The sequence below is a fragment of the Oncorhynchus gorbuscha genome, linkage group LG14, assembly GCF_021184085.1.
Source record: "Oncorhynchus gorbuscha isolate QuinsamMale2020 ecotype Even-year linkage group LG14, OgorEven_v1.0, whole genome shotgun sequence".
Taxonomy (NCBI): domain Eukaryota; kingdom Metazoa; phylum Chordata; class Actinopteri; order Salmoniformes; family Salmonidae; genus Oncorhynchus; species Oncorhynchus gorbuscha.
In genome coordinates this window covers 66,477,804-66,492,446 of record NC_060186.1, presented here as the reverse complement: position 1 = coordinate 66,492,446, position 14,643 = coordinate 66,477,804, and the positions used below count along the sequence as shown (strand labels likewise).

At 42.2% G+C, this 14,643-nt stretch overlaps 2 protein-coding genes across 3 annotated transcripts; one reads left to right on the top strand and one right to left on the bottom strand.

Moving 5' to 3' along the window:
* Positions 1-4,684: 4,684 nt before the first annotated feature.
* Positions 4,685-9,852, bottom strand: LOC123995706 (alpha-1,6-mannosyl-glycoprotein 2-beta-N-acetylglucosaminyltransferase-like). Of its 2 annotated transcripts, none has more exons than XM_046299374.1 (3): positions 9,655-9,852; positions 6,553-6,907; positions 4,685-6,214 (listed from the first exon to the last, which is right to left on the bottom strand). In XM_046299374.1, the coding sequence occupies exons 2-3, from the start codon at positions 6,607-6,609 to the stop codon at positions 4,844-4,846; spliced, it is 1,428 nt and encodes a 475-aa protein (XP_046155330.1). In that variant the 5' UTR covers positions 6,610-6,907; positions 9,655-9,852; the 3' UTR covers positions 4,685-4,843. The 2 variants fall into 2 exon arrangements, with proteins under 2 accessions (XP_046155330.1, XP_046155332.1); XM_046299376.1 differs by having other exon boundaries at positions 6,583-6,907.
* A 2,422-nt stretch (positions 9,853-12,274) lies between these two features.
* On the top strand, positions 12,275-13,333 carry LOC123995705 (40S ribosomal protein S29-like). Its single transcript, XM_046299373.1, has 3 exons — positions 12,275-12,427; positions 12,920-13,019; positions 13,242-13,333. Exons 1-3 carry the CDS (start codon positions 12,366-12,368, stop codon positions 13,248-13,250), a joined length of 171 nt encoding a protein of 56 aa, XP_046155329.1. The 5' UTR covers positions 12,275-12,365; the 3' UTR covers positions 13,251-13,333.
* Positions 13,334-14,643: the final 1,310 nt, after the last annotated feature.

Sequence of the window (14,643 nt, the reverse complement as noted above, 5' to 3'; positions counted from 1 at the left end):
AAGGTCTGGGGAGTTTCCTGGCCATGGACCCAAAATATTGATGTTTTGTTCCCCGAGCCACTTAGTTATCACTTTTGCCTTATAGCAATGTGCTCCATCATGCTGGAAAAGGCATTGTTCGTCACCAAACTGTTCCTGGATGGTTGGGAGAAGTTGCTCTCAGAGGATGTGTTGGTACCATTCTTTTTTCATGGCTGTGTTCTTAGGCAAAATTGTGAGTGAGCCCACTCCCTTGGCTGAGAAGCAACCCCACACATGAATGGTCTCAGGATGCTTTACTGTTGGCATGACACAGGACTGATGGTAGCGCTCACCTTGTCTTCTTCAGATAAGCTTTTTTTCAGGATGTCCCAAACAATCTGAAAGGGGATTCACCCGAGAAAAATACTTTACCCCAGTCCTCAGCAGTCCAATCCCTGTACCTTTTGCAGAATATCAGTCTGTCCCTGACGTTTTTCCTGGAGAGAAGTGCTTCTTTGCTGCCCTTCTTGACACCAAGCCATCCTCCAAAAGTCTTCGCCTCACTGTGCGTGCAGATGCACTCACACCTGCCTGCTGCCATTCCTGAGCAAGCTCTGTACTGCTGGTGCCCCGATCACCAGCTGAATCAACTTTAGGAGACGGTCCTGGTGCTTGCTGGACTTTCTTGTGTACCCTGAAGCCTTCTTCACAACAATTGAACCGCTCTCCTTGAAGTTCTTGATGATCCGATAAATGGTTGATTTAGGTGCAATTTTACTGGCAGCAATATCCTTGCATGTGAAGCCCTTTTTGCGTGAAGCAATGATGACTGCACGTGTTTCCATGCAGGTAAACAGAATTGAACGAGGAAGAACAATGTTTCCAAGCACCACCCTCCATTTGAAGCTTCCAGTCTGTTATTCGAACTCAATCAGCATGACAGAGTGATCTCCAGCCTTGTCCTCGTCAACACTCACACCTGTGTTAACGAGAGAATCACTGACATGATGTCAGCTGGTCCTTTTGTGGCAGGGTTGAAACGCAGTGAAAATGTTTTTGGGGGGATTCAGTTCATTTGCATGGCAAAGAGGGACTTTGCAATTAATTGCAATTCATCTGATCACTCTTCATAACATTCTGGAGTATATGCAAATGGCCATCATACAAACTGAGGCAGGAGACTTTGTGAAAATTTATATTTGTGTCATTCTCAAAACTTTTCACCACAACTGTGGTGGATTTACACTTATGGAGATGAGAAACGGAGTCGGCCTTCACTCTGCAGTCATCCCAGATAGATATTATATACAGTGATCAGGCAAGCTTTAAACCATTGCTTTAGGCGGGGGTAAGGGAATGGAAATCAATGCCGCCTCAGAGAAGCCACCAAGCTAGCTAGAGGAACCTGTCAATAGAGAGCTGCATCCTAAGCACTTCAAATGTAAATGTTTCTGCTACAGCACCAACACCAGGAATTTATAATTAATCTCAATGCGGTGAATGTTGTCTGGGATTCCTCCACATATTAAACCATGAATTTAAATAATTACTTTAATAATATGTATAGTACCAGTCAAAAGATTGGACACATCTAATCATTCAAGGAATGTCTTTATTTTTAAAAATATTTTCTACACTGCATATAGAATAATAGTGAAGACATCAAAACTATGAAATAACCCATATGGAATCATGTAGTAACCAGAAACCTGTAAAACAAATCAAAACATATTTTCAATTTGTGATTCTTCCAAGTAGCCACCCTTGATGACAGCTTGGCACACTCTTGGCATTCTCTCAACCGGGTTCATGAGATAGTCACCTGGAATGCATTTCAATTAACAGGTGTGCCTTGTTAAAAGTTCATTTGTGGAATTTCTTTCCTTTTTAATGTGTTTGAGCCAATCAGTTGTGTTGTGACATTTTAGGGGGGTATACAGAAGACAGCCCTATTTGGTAAAAGAACATGTTCATATTATGGCAAGAACAGATCAAATAAGCAACAGTGATACGACAGTCCATCCTTACTTTAAGACATGAAGGTCAGTCAATACGGAAAATATCAAGAACTTTGAAAGTTTCCTCAAGTGCAGTCGCAAAAACCATCAAGCGCTATGATGAAATTGGCTCTCATGAGGACAACCACAGGAAAGGAAGACCCAGAGTTACCTATGCTGCAGAGAATGAGTTCATTAGTTACCAACTTCAGAAATTGCCGTCCAAATAAATGCTTCACAGAGTTCAAGTAACAGACACATCTCAACATCAACTGTTCAGAGGAGACTGCGTGCATCAGGCCTTCATGGTCAAATTGCTGCAAGGAAACCACTACTAAAGGACACCAACAAGAAGAAGAGACTTGCTTGGGCCAAGAAACAAGAGCAATGGACATTAGACCGGTGGAAATCTGTCCTTTGGTCTGATGGATTTTAAGATTTCGGGTTTAAACCGCCGTGTCTTAGTGAGACGCAGAGCAGGTGAACGGATGATCTCCGCATGTGTGGTTCTATGCAGGAGGCGGTATGATGGTGCTGTGATTAAAAAAAAAAATCAATGCACACTTAACCAGCATGGCTACCACATCATTCTGCAGCGATACACCATCCCATCTGGTTTACACTATCATTTGTTTTTCAACAGGACAATGACCCAACACACCTCCAGGCTGTGTAAGGGCTATTTGACCAAGATGAAGAGTGATGTAGAACTGCATCAGATGACCTGGCCTCCACAATCACTCGACCTCAACCCAATTGAGATGGTTTGGGATGAGCTGGACCGCAGAGTGAAGGAAAAGCAGCCAACAAGGGCTCAGCATATGTGGGAACTCCTTCAAGACTGTTGGAAAATCATTCCAGGTGAAGCTGGTTGAGAGAATGCCAAGATTGTGCAAAGCTGTCATCAAGGTAAAGGGCGGCTACTTTGAAGGATATAAAATAAATATTGATTTGTTTAACACTTTTTTGGTTACTGCATGATTCCATATGTGTTATTTCATAGTTTTGATGTTTTCACCACCATTCCACAATGTAGAAAATAGTAAAATAAAGACTTTTGACTGCTACTGTATATATATATATATATGATTCTTTACAAACACTGAGTGTACAAAACATTAAGAACACCTTCTTAATATTGAGTTGTAATTCCTGACATTTAATCCAAGTAAACATTCCCTGTCTTAGGTCAGTTAGGATCACCACTTTATTTTAAGAATGTGAAATGTCAGAAAAATAGTAGAGAATTATTTATTTCAGCTTTTATTTCTTTCATCACATTCCCAGTGGGTCTGAAGTTTACATACAGTCAATTAATATTTGGTAGCAGTGCCTTTAAATTGTTTAACTTGGGTCAAACATTTTGGGTTGCTTTCCACAAACTTCCCACAATAAGTTGGGTTAATTTTGTCCCCTTCCTCCTGACAGAGCTGGTGTAACGGAGTCAGGTTTGTAGGCCTCCTTGCTTGCACATGCTTTTTCAGTTCTGCCCACAAATTTTCTATGGGATTGAGGTCAGGGCTTTGTGATGGCCACTCCAATTCCTTGACTTTGTTGTCCTTAAGCCATTTTGCCACAACTTTGGAAGTATGCTTGGGGTCATTGTCCATTTGGAAGACCCATTGTTTCAATGTCTGTATCCACATAATTTTCCTATCTCATGATGCCATCTATTTTGTGAAGTGCACCAGTCCCTCCAGCAGCAAAGCACCCCCAGAACATGATGCTGCCACTCCCATACTTCACAGTTGGGGTATTGTTCTTCAGCTTGCAAGCCTCCCCCTTTTCCTCCAAACATAACGATGGTCATTATGGCCAAACAGTTCTATTTTTGTTTCATCAGACAAGAGGACATTTCTCCCAAAAGTACGATCTTTGTCCCAAAGTGCAGTTGCAAATCGTAGTCTGGCTTTTTATGGCGGTTTTGGAGCAGTGGCTTCTTCCGGCCTTTCAGGTTATGTAGATATAGGACTCGTTTAACTGTGGATATAAATACTTTTGTACCTATTTCCTACAGCATCTTCACAAAGTCCTTTGCTGTTGTTCTGGGATTGATTTGCACTTTTCACATCAAAGTATGTTCATCTCTGGGAGAAAGAACGCGTCGCTTCCTGAGCGGTATGAGGGCTGCGTGGTCCCATGGTGTTTATACTTGCGTACTATTGTTTGTACAGATGAACGTGGTAGCTTAAGACATTTGGATATTGCTCCCAAGGATGAACCAGACTTGTGGAGGTCTCCAATTTTTTTTCTGAGGTCTTGGCTGATTTTATTTTATTTTCCCATGTCAAGCAAAGAAGCACTAAGTTTGAAGGTAAGGCCTTGAAATACATCTACAGGTACACCTACAGTTGACTCAAATGATGTCAATTAGCCTATCAGAAGGTTCTAAAGCCATGATATCATTTTCTGGAATTTTCCAAGCTGTTCAAAGGCACTGTCAATTTAGTGCATGTATACTTCTGACCCACTGGAATTATGATACAGTGAATTAAGTGAAATAATCTGTCTGTAAACAATTGTTGGAAAAATTACTTGTGTCATGCACAAAGTAGATGTCCTAACCGACTTGCCAAAACTATAGTTTGTTAACAAGACATTTGTGGAGTAGTTGAAAAACAAGTTTTAATGACTTCAACCTAAAAGTACTTCCGACTTCAACTATCTATTTATATATAAATAAAAATCAATGTCTTGGATATATAAAGAGACATGTGACAAAGAAGCCCAAACCCAACAAACCGTTTATATGGAAGAGTCAGATAAAACAGGCAATATGAAGAAATATTCCATGAAGATTATTTTCAAAAGGCTTTCTTTTTCTTAAATTCAGAGGATGCAAAAAAGAGAATAGTAACGATATAGGCCTAACAATTATAATAAGGTCACTGTAATCGAGGGTAGCTCTTGCAGAGTTCATGGTCCCTAATGTCCCCCCAACCGCCGTTCTTCACGTGGGGCGCCACCCCCCCTGCCCCGTTAGCCGGAAGTCTCTTAGTAATCAGCAGGTTCTTGGGGAACAGCTGATTGCTGCTGCTCTGTAGAATGGTATCTATCTTGGTCTTTTGGCTGGAAGGCATGCACACAGACTTCTTGTGGTGCATCCCGCAGTCCCCGGCATGGAAGACGCGGGGTGCCTCGCTCACCATGACCTTCCAGTAGGAGGGCAGGCAGGTTACGGTCAGGTGCTGCAGGGACCAGTCCCAGTTGTAGTCGTCATAGGTGCAGAAGGCGTCGGTGCATTGAATGAGTTTCTGGTAGGTCTCCCTGCTCAGAGCCATGCCCATGTTGTGCTCGGTGGACTTCCAGGCTTTCACCTCCACCTTGTTGGCTTTACTGGGGTAGCTGATGTGGCCGTAGCTCCCCAGAGATAGGATGTCACAGTCAGGGCAATTCTCCCTCTTCAGGATCGACATCAGCTTGAGGAAGTGGAGGAAGTCAGGGGAGAGGAAGTGGTCCTCCTCGATGAGAAGCACCAGACCCCGGTGGTCCTTCAGGGCCCGGACCCTGTCCCACACAAAATGCAGCTTCCACCACCAGTGGTGCTTGGTCTGGGAGAACTTGGCCTCGCGGTAGTGGCCAAACGAGTCGGGGTACTCTGCGTTGATGCAGCCCAGCTTTAAGGCGTCTATCTTGGAAATGTCTCTGGGGCAGTCCCTGGGGTCGTGGCCCGGGAACTCCTGGGGGTACAGTTGGATGCTGAAGGGAAAGAAGATCTGGAGAACCTGGCAGAAGTCCACTGAGGCCACCACCTGGTTGATCTCGGGGGACCAGAAGTCGTGGCTGAAGATGAGCAGGATGCTCTCCACGCCCCTCGCCTTTCTCAGACTCTCCACCAGCAGCCTCAGGTAGTCAGGTCTGTTGTGCACCTGGACCACCACCACCAGATCGTCCTTCTTCCTCGCTGCCCTGAACTGCTCCTCATGTCTCACTGTCTGGTCAAAATTGAGCTGGAACACAATGCCACGGTAGACCTGGGTGGTGTTGTCCACCTCTGGTTTTACCACCTCCTCTTCCTCCAGGTGCTTTTCAGGCTGGTTCTTCGGGTGTGTCTCGTTGACAGGTGTGATGGGTGGTAGGTTAGGTATCCGGCTGACTGCAGGTGTGGCCTGCGGCTGTGGCTGCACCTGGCTACTGCTGCTTCTCCTCGCCCCATCAGCCTCTTTCAGGACCACCACCCCACTGCTCTTCTTCTGCTTCCCACTGGTCCAGAAGGCTAGGCCACACACCACCACCACCAGCGTCAGTATCACCACCTGGAGATAAAATACAAATCATATCATGTGCCCAGTTTTGGACTCAATCCTGCCTGCTATTGCAGTAATTTTACTAATGTTGTCATTGGCATTGTAATTTATATGATCTTTTTTGAAATACAGATACGATACAGTAAGATTATGTAACAGAGTTCATATGAGTTTACAGGAGTTAATAGGTTATTCAATCATTCAATTGATCCAGTGGGTCCGGCTTCTTCAACTGAACTAAATATGTCACAATATATGACATTTTATTGTATATGACTGTTCTCAAATACATTTGATTTGTTTGTGCCATTTAAAACATGCCCAGTACAGAAACATGCAGCACATACACATGACTTGGGACTCGTCGTGTATTGTACCTTCCTCTTGTAGACTCGGAATCTCATGACAGGCAGTCACCCCCCTTGGGAAGGGAGAGGAGTTGATTGTAGAGAAACTGAAAAAAGGCAGGTTTGCAATTTCTAATGGCACTGCTGTGCTTGGGGGAGGCAGGCAGGGAGGGAGGCAGGCAGGGAGTCTTGATAGAAAACAGTTTAAAATTCTGTTGGTTGCTAACACTTGTTGCTAGCACACATTTTTAGAATGTAGACATGTGTCTTTGTGGAATATAAGTGATGCCATGTGAGATTCCCATAAGGCATGTTGGTTTCAGAGGCTGCAGTGTAGAGTTGTGCATGGAACCCACTGGAAAACAAAATAAGAGAAATAAGAGACATTTTTACCATTTCTTAATGTCTTTACTAAACATAGCTACTTTATTAAATGCAACCCACCTACATACCATAAATAAAACAATGGCTGATATCGGGGTCTATATACAATTTTCCAGTAAAATAAAACATAACTTATTTTTTTAATAAGAGCGGATACGGTGCACTCGGAAAGTATTCAGACCCCTTGAATTTTTCCACATTTTATTACGTTACAGCCTTATTCTAAAATGAATTAAATAGTTTTTTCCTCCCTCAATCTGTAAACACCCCATAATGACAAAGCAAAAACAGGTTAGACATTTTTGCAAATGTATTAAAAAAAAAGTAAAAATGGAATTATCACATTTACAGTATTCAGACCCTTTACTCAGTACTTTGTTGAAGCACCATAGGCAGAAATTACACCCTCGAGTCTTCTTGGGTATGACGCTGCATGCTTGGCACACCTGTATTTGGGGAGTTTCTCCTATTCTTCTCTGCAGATCCTCTCAAGCTATGTCAGGTTGGATGGGGAGCGTCACCACACCACTATTTTCAGGTCTCTCCAGAGATGTTCGATTGGGTTCAAGTCCAGGCTCTGGCTGGGCCACTCAAGGACATTCAGAGACTTGTCCCGAAGCCACTACTGCGTTGTCTAGGCTGTGTGCTTAGGGTCAATGTCCTGTTGGAAGGTGAACCTTCACCACAGTCAGAGCGCTCTGGAGCACGTTTTCATCAAGGATCTTTCTGTACATTGCTGTGTTCCATTTTTACATCGATCCTGACTAGCGTCAAAAAACATCCTCACAGCATGACGCTGCCACCACGTTTCACCATAGGGATGGTGCCAGGTTTCCTCCAGACGTGACATTTGGAATTCTGGCCAAAGAGTTAAATCTTGGTTTAATCAGACAAGAGAATCTTGTTTCTCATGGTCTGAGAGTCTTTAGGTGCCTTTTGGCAAACTCCAAGCAGGGTGTCATGTGCCTTTTACTGAGAAGTGGTTTCCGTCTGGCCAGTACCACAAAGGTCTGATTGGTGGAGTGCTGCAGAGATTGTTGTCCTTCTGGAAGGCTCTCCCATCTCCACAGAGGAACTCCGCAGCCCTTTCAAAGTGACCAGCGCGTTCTTGGTCACCTCCCTGACCAAGGCCCTTCTCCCCCGATTGTTGAGTTTGGCCGGGCTGCCAGCTCTAGGAAGAGTCTTGATTGTTCCAAACTTCCATTTAAGAATGATGGAGGCAACGGTGTTCTTTGGGACCTTCAATCCTGCAGGAATGTTTTGGTACCCTTCCCCAGATCTGTGCCTCGACACAATCCTGTCTCTGCGCTCTACGGACAATTAATTTGACCCCATGGCTTGGTTTTTGTTCTGACATGAACTGTCAACTGTGGGACTTTATATAGACAGGATTGTGCCTTTCCAAATCATGTCCAATCTATTGAATTTACCACAGGTGGACTCCAATCAAGTTGGAGAAACATCTCAAGATTGATCAATGGAAACCGGATGCACCTGAGCTCAATTTCGAGTATCATAGCAAAGGGTCTAAATAAATATGTAAATAAGGTAATTATGTTTTTGTTTTTTTCATATATATATTTTTTTTCTAAAAACCTGTTTTTGCTTTGACATTATAGGGTATTGTGTGTAGATTGATGAGGAAAATGTTTTATTTAATTTATTGTAAAATAAGGCTGTAACGTAACAAAATGTGGAAAAGGGGAAGGGGTCTGAATACTTTCCGAATGCACTGTAAGTGACAACCCATGTAACAAATGCACCACTGCCAATGCCCCATACATTGACAATAACGTTCCCGATAACCAGTAGACTAAATGTCAAACTGTAAGACACATGATCATCATGTAGGCCTAATACTTTGTGAAGATAAAGTATCTGCAGCCAGTCATCACGATTTAGATTCTTCATTTAGACACACCAGCCCTCCCATACCAGCCTGTGCTCCACTTTAACAGTCTATGATTAGTTCCCTGTTCTCTTCTGTCTTTGCAGCGTTTCTTGGTTGAACTAGCTCATCTGTGTCTACTGCCCAGAGGCACTATCACAATCAATACCACATATCAAGACATCCACAAAATGGAAAGCTAAATAACCTTTGCACTGGATCAGACTCCCTTGCCTAAAACACAACAATGATGTTCAAATAGATTGTAGACATCAGCCTACGGTGTCCTTATGTCCTTAACAGTGTACATTATACGCCTGTGCTAACTTTCACTACATGACACGATACACGCACAGCTAACAAGATGTAGAGCTAAGCTAGCCACCGCCTATCATTTCAATCTAGACCGTTTTCTATGTTTCTGAACAGTAATGTAATAAACATTTCGGTATAACATGTACTCCTTCCCATGGTACATGTTGGTCAAGAAGGAAATGGGGGTTCTCTAGCCAAATCTAGTTCAGGTAGCTTCCTCCTCCCTACACCATCAATCGTCTTGTTAGCGCCCGAGATTCGTGCCGTGTAGGTGTAACGTTACATCATTCACAACTAGTTAGCTAGCTATATTTAGACGCTTAAACGTTGTTTACCGGGTGATGTTATGGTAGCTAATAGCTAGCTAGCAAGCTACATTTGTCTCGTAGAAGTTAACTGGAGCGAGCGTATTATATTTAAAAGCAAGCACTCCGTAGTCGCGCCTTCAGTCATTGGCCAAAACAGACTGTCGCAACCACTCTCACAGTGCGAAGAAAATGCGTTTGTATAGTTACCTAAAATATTAGTCGTGCTGTGCAGCTTTCTCTGCCGAAATTAACAGTGCGATGAATCGAGGTATTCATTCTCCTCCATTCCTTCTCTCCTGCTCCCAATTTCGGGGCAAAATAACACATTAGCCAGCCAGCTAGCTAGCTAGCTTACGTTGGCAAGAAGTACCAAATACGGAACCACTGCCTAGCTTTGACTCCCACAATGCATTACTCCATAGGGTCTCTCAAGACATAAAACATGAATTGATATATTAGGCTAGTGTGCTACAATGTTGCATTCAACTGAACTATTGAATTGTAGCTTATAACAATGTAACAATATGGAGATTTTACATGTAGTCGGTATACTATTTATTTAGAATTAGTCATTTGTTTGTAGATAAACAAAGGCTTCTTCTGATCTGTTTTCTTACAAAAAAATGATATAGGCCACTATGATAATAATCTAAACCAGTTCGATATTATTGTCAGTATATTACATTATTCTTGATTATATTCTATACAAAAGAGAGGCAAAACGAGTATCACTACTAGCCTAACTTCACGCCATTATTGTTAAATATTCAAGAAATCATGAAAAATAAATGATGGTCCAATTGGCATTACTTTACATTTCAAAGTTGGAAAGTATCCAAATAATTTTTACTGGAACACTTCTGTGTTGGTAGTTGTTGTACACCGTACATTCTGTTGTATGAAACAAATTGAATCTTGTTGATTTTATTATGTACTTTTCTATTGATTCACATACTATTGGTATAATTACCTTTTTTTCAATCACTTTGGTGCAATTTTCACAAGTAAGTTGTACATTTTCACAACTCTAAGCACAAAAATCTATACAGATCATCAAAATGGCTCATGTTTAAAACTCTAAGCACATTTTCAATTTTCAACACACAATTCAATTGTTGATAACACCAAATCACTCAATTTGGATACATATTCAATCTAATTATCTGCTTTCAAATGCAATATTCACTTTACTTTGGATATGATTTTCTTGTCATTTGTAAACAATACAATTAACTATATCACTTAATCAAATTGCTCAAACCGGATAACTAACTATGAACCAGGAAGTTTGGGGTGGGGCAGGTTGGGGACAGGGGGAGCAGGTACCTGACTATTGGTGGCTATTCAGCAAGTTGATGGTCTTGGGGTAGAAGCTATAGGCCAGTGTTACAGTTGAGCATACCACCCTCTGTAGTGCATTACGGTCTGCGGTGGTGGAGTACCAGGCTGTGATGTAGCTCGGCAGAATGCTCTCGATGGTGCTCCTGTAGAATACTGCGAGGGCCCTCGGGGGCAAGCTGAATTTCTTCAGCATCCTGAGGTTGAAGAGTCGCTGTCATTACTTATTCACCACGGTGTCCATGTGGTTTGACCATTTTATCTCCTTGGAGATGTGTACTCCGAGGAACTTGAAAAGAATGGGGTCGTGCCCAGCCTGGTTCCTCCGGAAGTCCACAATCAGCTCCTTTCTTTTTCTGATGTTGAGGGTGAGGTTGTTTACCTGGCACCCCACCGTCAGAGTTCCTACCTCCTCCTCGTTGTTGATAATCAGGCCTGTTACTGTCGTGTCCTCAGCAAACTTGACGATGAAGTTGGGACTGTGTGAGGCCACGTAGTCATGGGGGTGGCCCGTCAGCAAGTCCAGGACCCAGTTGCATAGGGAGGAGTTCACTCCCAGGGTCGTGAGCTTAGAGTGCAGTGTGGAATTCAATGGTGATTGTGTCGTCCGTGGATTTGTCTGGCTGGGAAGCGAAATTAAGAGGATTAAGTGTGTCAGGGACAGAGGAAGTGAGTGGTCTTTGACTAGCCTCTAAACCCACTGAATTGTGTAGTGTACAATACACTGCTGAAATGACTAGGTTATACACTCCCCAATCAGTTTATAAGGTACACCACCCCGTTCACAAAAAATAGATCGCTTTTACAGACAGTGAGCCACGTGGCCGTGGCTTGCTATATAAAGCAGGCAGGCAGGCAGGCATCGAGGCTTTCAGTACTGTTCGTTTGAACAGTACTGAAAGAACTCAGTACCATCATTGAAATTGTTGCATGTTGCGTTTATATTTTTGTTCAGTATACATCGGAAAAATGTGCCAAAGCGATTAATTTTTTTTAAAATTAAGAATGTTAATATTGTTCATATCACATTTAAGGCATTTTTTTTCATGCATGTTATTTAATGTATGATTGCACCAGGACCCTGCATCAAAACCAGATCATTGGGGCCACTTGGGTATAAGGTCCATTTGAGAGCATTTCGCTACACTGGCATTAACATCTGCTAACCATGTGTATGTGACAAATACATTTGATTTGATATGAAGAAAGATGGGCAGACTAGTTATGGGTATCTAATATTGCATACATTGCATGTCTCGTTTTGAATGAATGATTTCTGCTTGTGCAAATGCTTTGTTGAGGTCTTCAACCAAATAACTATCCTGATATGGGGGGGTGGAACTGAAAACCTGTACCTTCAGAATCTATGTAAGTCCGCAGCCGCACAATGGTCCAGATGAAGCGATTGATGTGTTGCTACTGCATGTTGTTGGCGTCTTCTAGTGGTGTACTACAAGAATGCACGCAACGCGATGTTTCCCACTATGCTTTGCGGGCGGAAGAAGCCCAGAAGAATAGTTTTATTTACGCATGCGCATCCGTCTTCCTTCCTTTTCGACATTCTACTCGAACGAGACAAGATGGGACATCAGAGCCTCTACTGGAGTCACCCAAGAAAATTCGGTCAGGGATCCCGATCCTGGTCAGTCTTGTTTAATATTTTGTTTAGTATTTGTTATTATTCAGTTTCGAGTACATTTCAGAGTTCGGAAGTTTTTCACGGACCCAAATTTTGAGTGTACATTTCGAACCACATGGAGTCTTCGCTCGACCTAATATGGCGGCTGATGTAGATTAACCCCCGACCCTCACATTGTTCTCGCATGTTAAACTCAGCAGTTAGCATTTTCTAGTAATATGTGTCGAATAAACATGTATTTCCAGCCATCAATATACCACTCAATGAATGTTGCCGGTTTATCCATTGCTACAACTTCGCGGCCTAAATAATTAGCTACTACCTAGTAGCTACAGTACAGGAGCTCGTTAAATTGGCTTGAAGCTAACAGTGGCTATGTGGAAAATTGATGTCGGCTAACCAGCTATCTGGGTAAATTTGAATGCGCTTGAACTTGCTAGACATGTTTTATTAAATCTTCGCCGTGTTTCTCTAATACGTGCATTTGTTTTTCAGCCGGGTATGCTCGAACAGACACGGTCTGATCCGTAAATACGGGCTCAACATGTGCCGCCAGTGCTTCAGGCAGTACGCGAATGACATCGGCTTTGTCAAGGCAAGTATTTGTTTGCGCTGTACTCTTGTAAATTTAACTTAGTCACCGTTGGCTATTAGTTGACATTACCGATGGTATAAGCTAATATAAGGGGTGAAAATAATATAACGCATTCTTCCTCTGGACGATGTACTATACATGTTTTAGGCTACAATTCTTGACAAATTGATTCCTTCTTATTCTGTAATATATTATATTAACCCTGATGCTTTATGTACACAGCTGGACTAACTGCATTGGATGCTGAAGGTTCCCCACTGGATGCGAAACCAACATGGGATGTTGCATTATTCCAAATAAATGTTTTAGTCCAACATAGTTGTCCTGTTTTTTTTGTTGGTCTACATTGTCTAACTCGTTCCACTGAGTTGTCTGCAGGTTTTCACTCCACCCTTGTATTTGATTGAATTACGGTCACTGATTAGTAAGGACCTCACCTGGTTGTCTAGGTCTTTCTTATTGGAAAGGGAAAAACTAAACCTGCCGACACTCAGCCCTCTAGTGAGTTAGCTGGTGACTCAGGATAAACTGGTTGCATTACAATGTCACATGGGTTTACTTATAAAAGTGTGACCTATGTACATGACAAGAGTGAAATCTAGTGTAATTTTTTTGATATGGCCACCTGTGTTAAGTTTATTCCAAGGTTGAAACTAATTCAAACAATGTTTTGTTGGAAATTTTAGTAATTCCTTGTTGGTATTGTGGTAGAGCTTTGAACCTCTTTCTAGATGACATTGAGGGATGCTGCAAGTAATCACTGTACCATTACTTGAGGTATAACTGATTTGATTTCTTATGTAAATGTACATGGCTGTTAACACAGGCAGCCCAATTCTGACCCCACCCCAACTAATTGGTATTCAGCAATTGCATATCTTTTTTCTGATCTCATCAAAATGTAAGGGAGAATTTGTCTTCCTGTGTAAACGAGGCATACTTTACAAATGTTTTACATGCTTCGGCCAATCATGGTTTAGGAAGAGCACCGTTAGTGCAGACAATCCTTTCAACGTGCAATTGATCCAGATCAGTAGCAAATTACATGCATGATGCTCACTCACACTGAAGTTTACTATGAAAGGGAATGAGCAAGTGCACACTGAGGAAAGAATTGGGACGTGGGAAGGTTATTTCCAACCAGGTGGGCACAGATGTGTAGTTTATGATAAACAATGATTCAAAGTAACTAAGTTTTTTGAAGAATAGGTGTAACAAATGTGAAATTAACTAATCTGATTACCTTTGCATTTGACATGTTTATAATACTGCCTCTTAATGTACAGTCACTTCTAAAGTAATTATATTTGAGGTGTCTGAGACAAGAATGAACAAGAATATGAATGCTACAATTTCTAACATTTCACTGAGTTCATATAAGGAAATCAGTCCATTGAAATAAATTAACCCTGAATCTATGAATCTCACACGACTAGGCTATAGACCCACCCAATCAGACTTGAGTTTTCCCTGACAATAGTGTTATTATAAATATAAGTACTCATTGGAGGCAGTTTGTTAGAGGCAGGAACATTAAATTCTCTGGCAACCGCTTTGGTGAACATTCCTGCAGTCAGCACGTCCATTGCACGCTTCCTCAAAACTTGTGGCATTGTTGTGACTG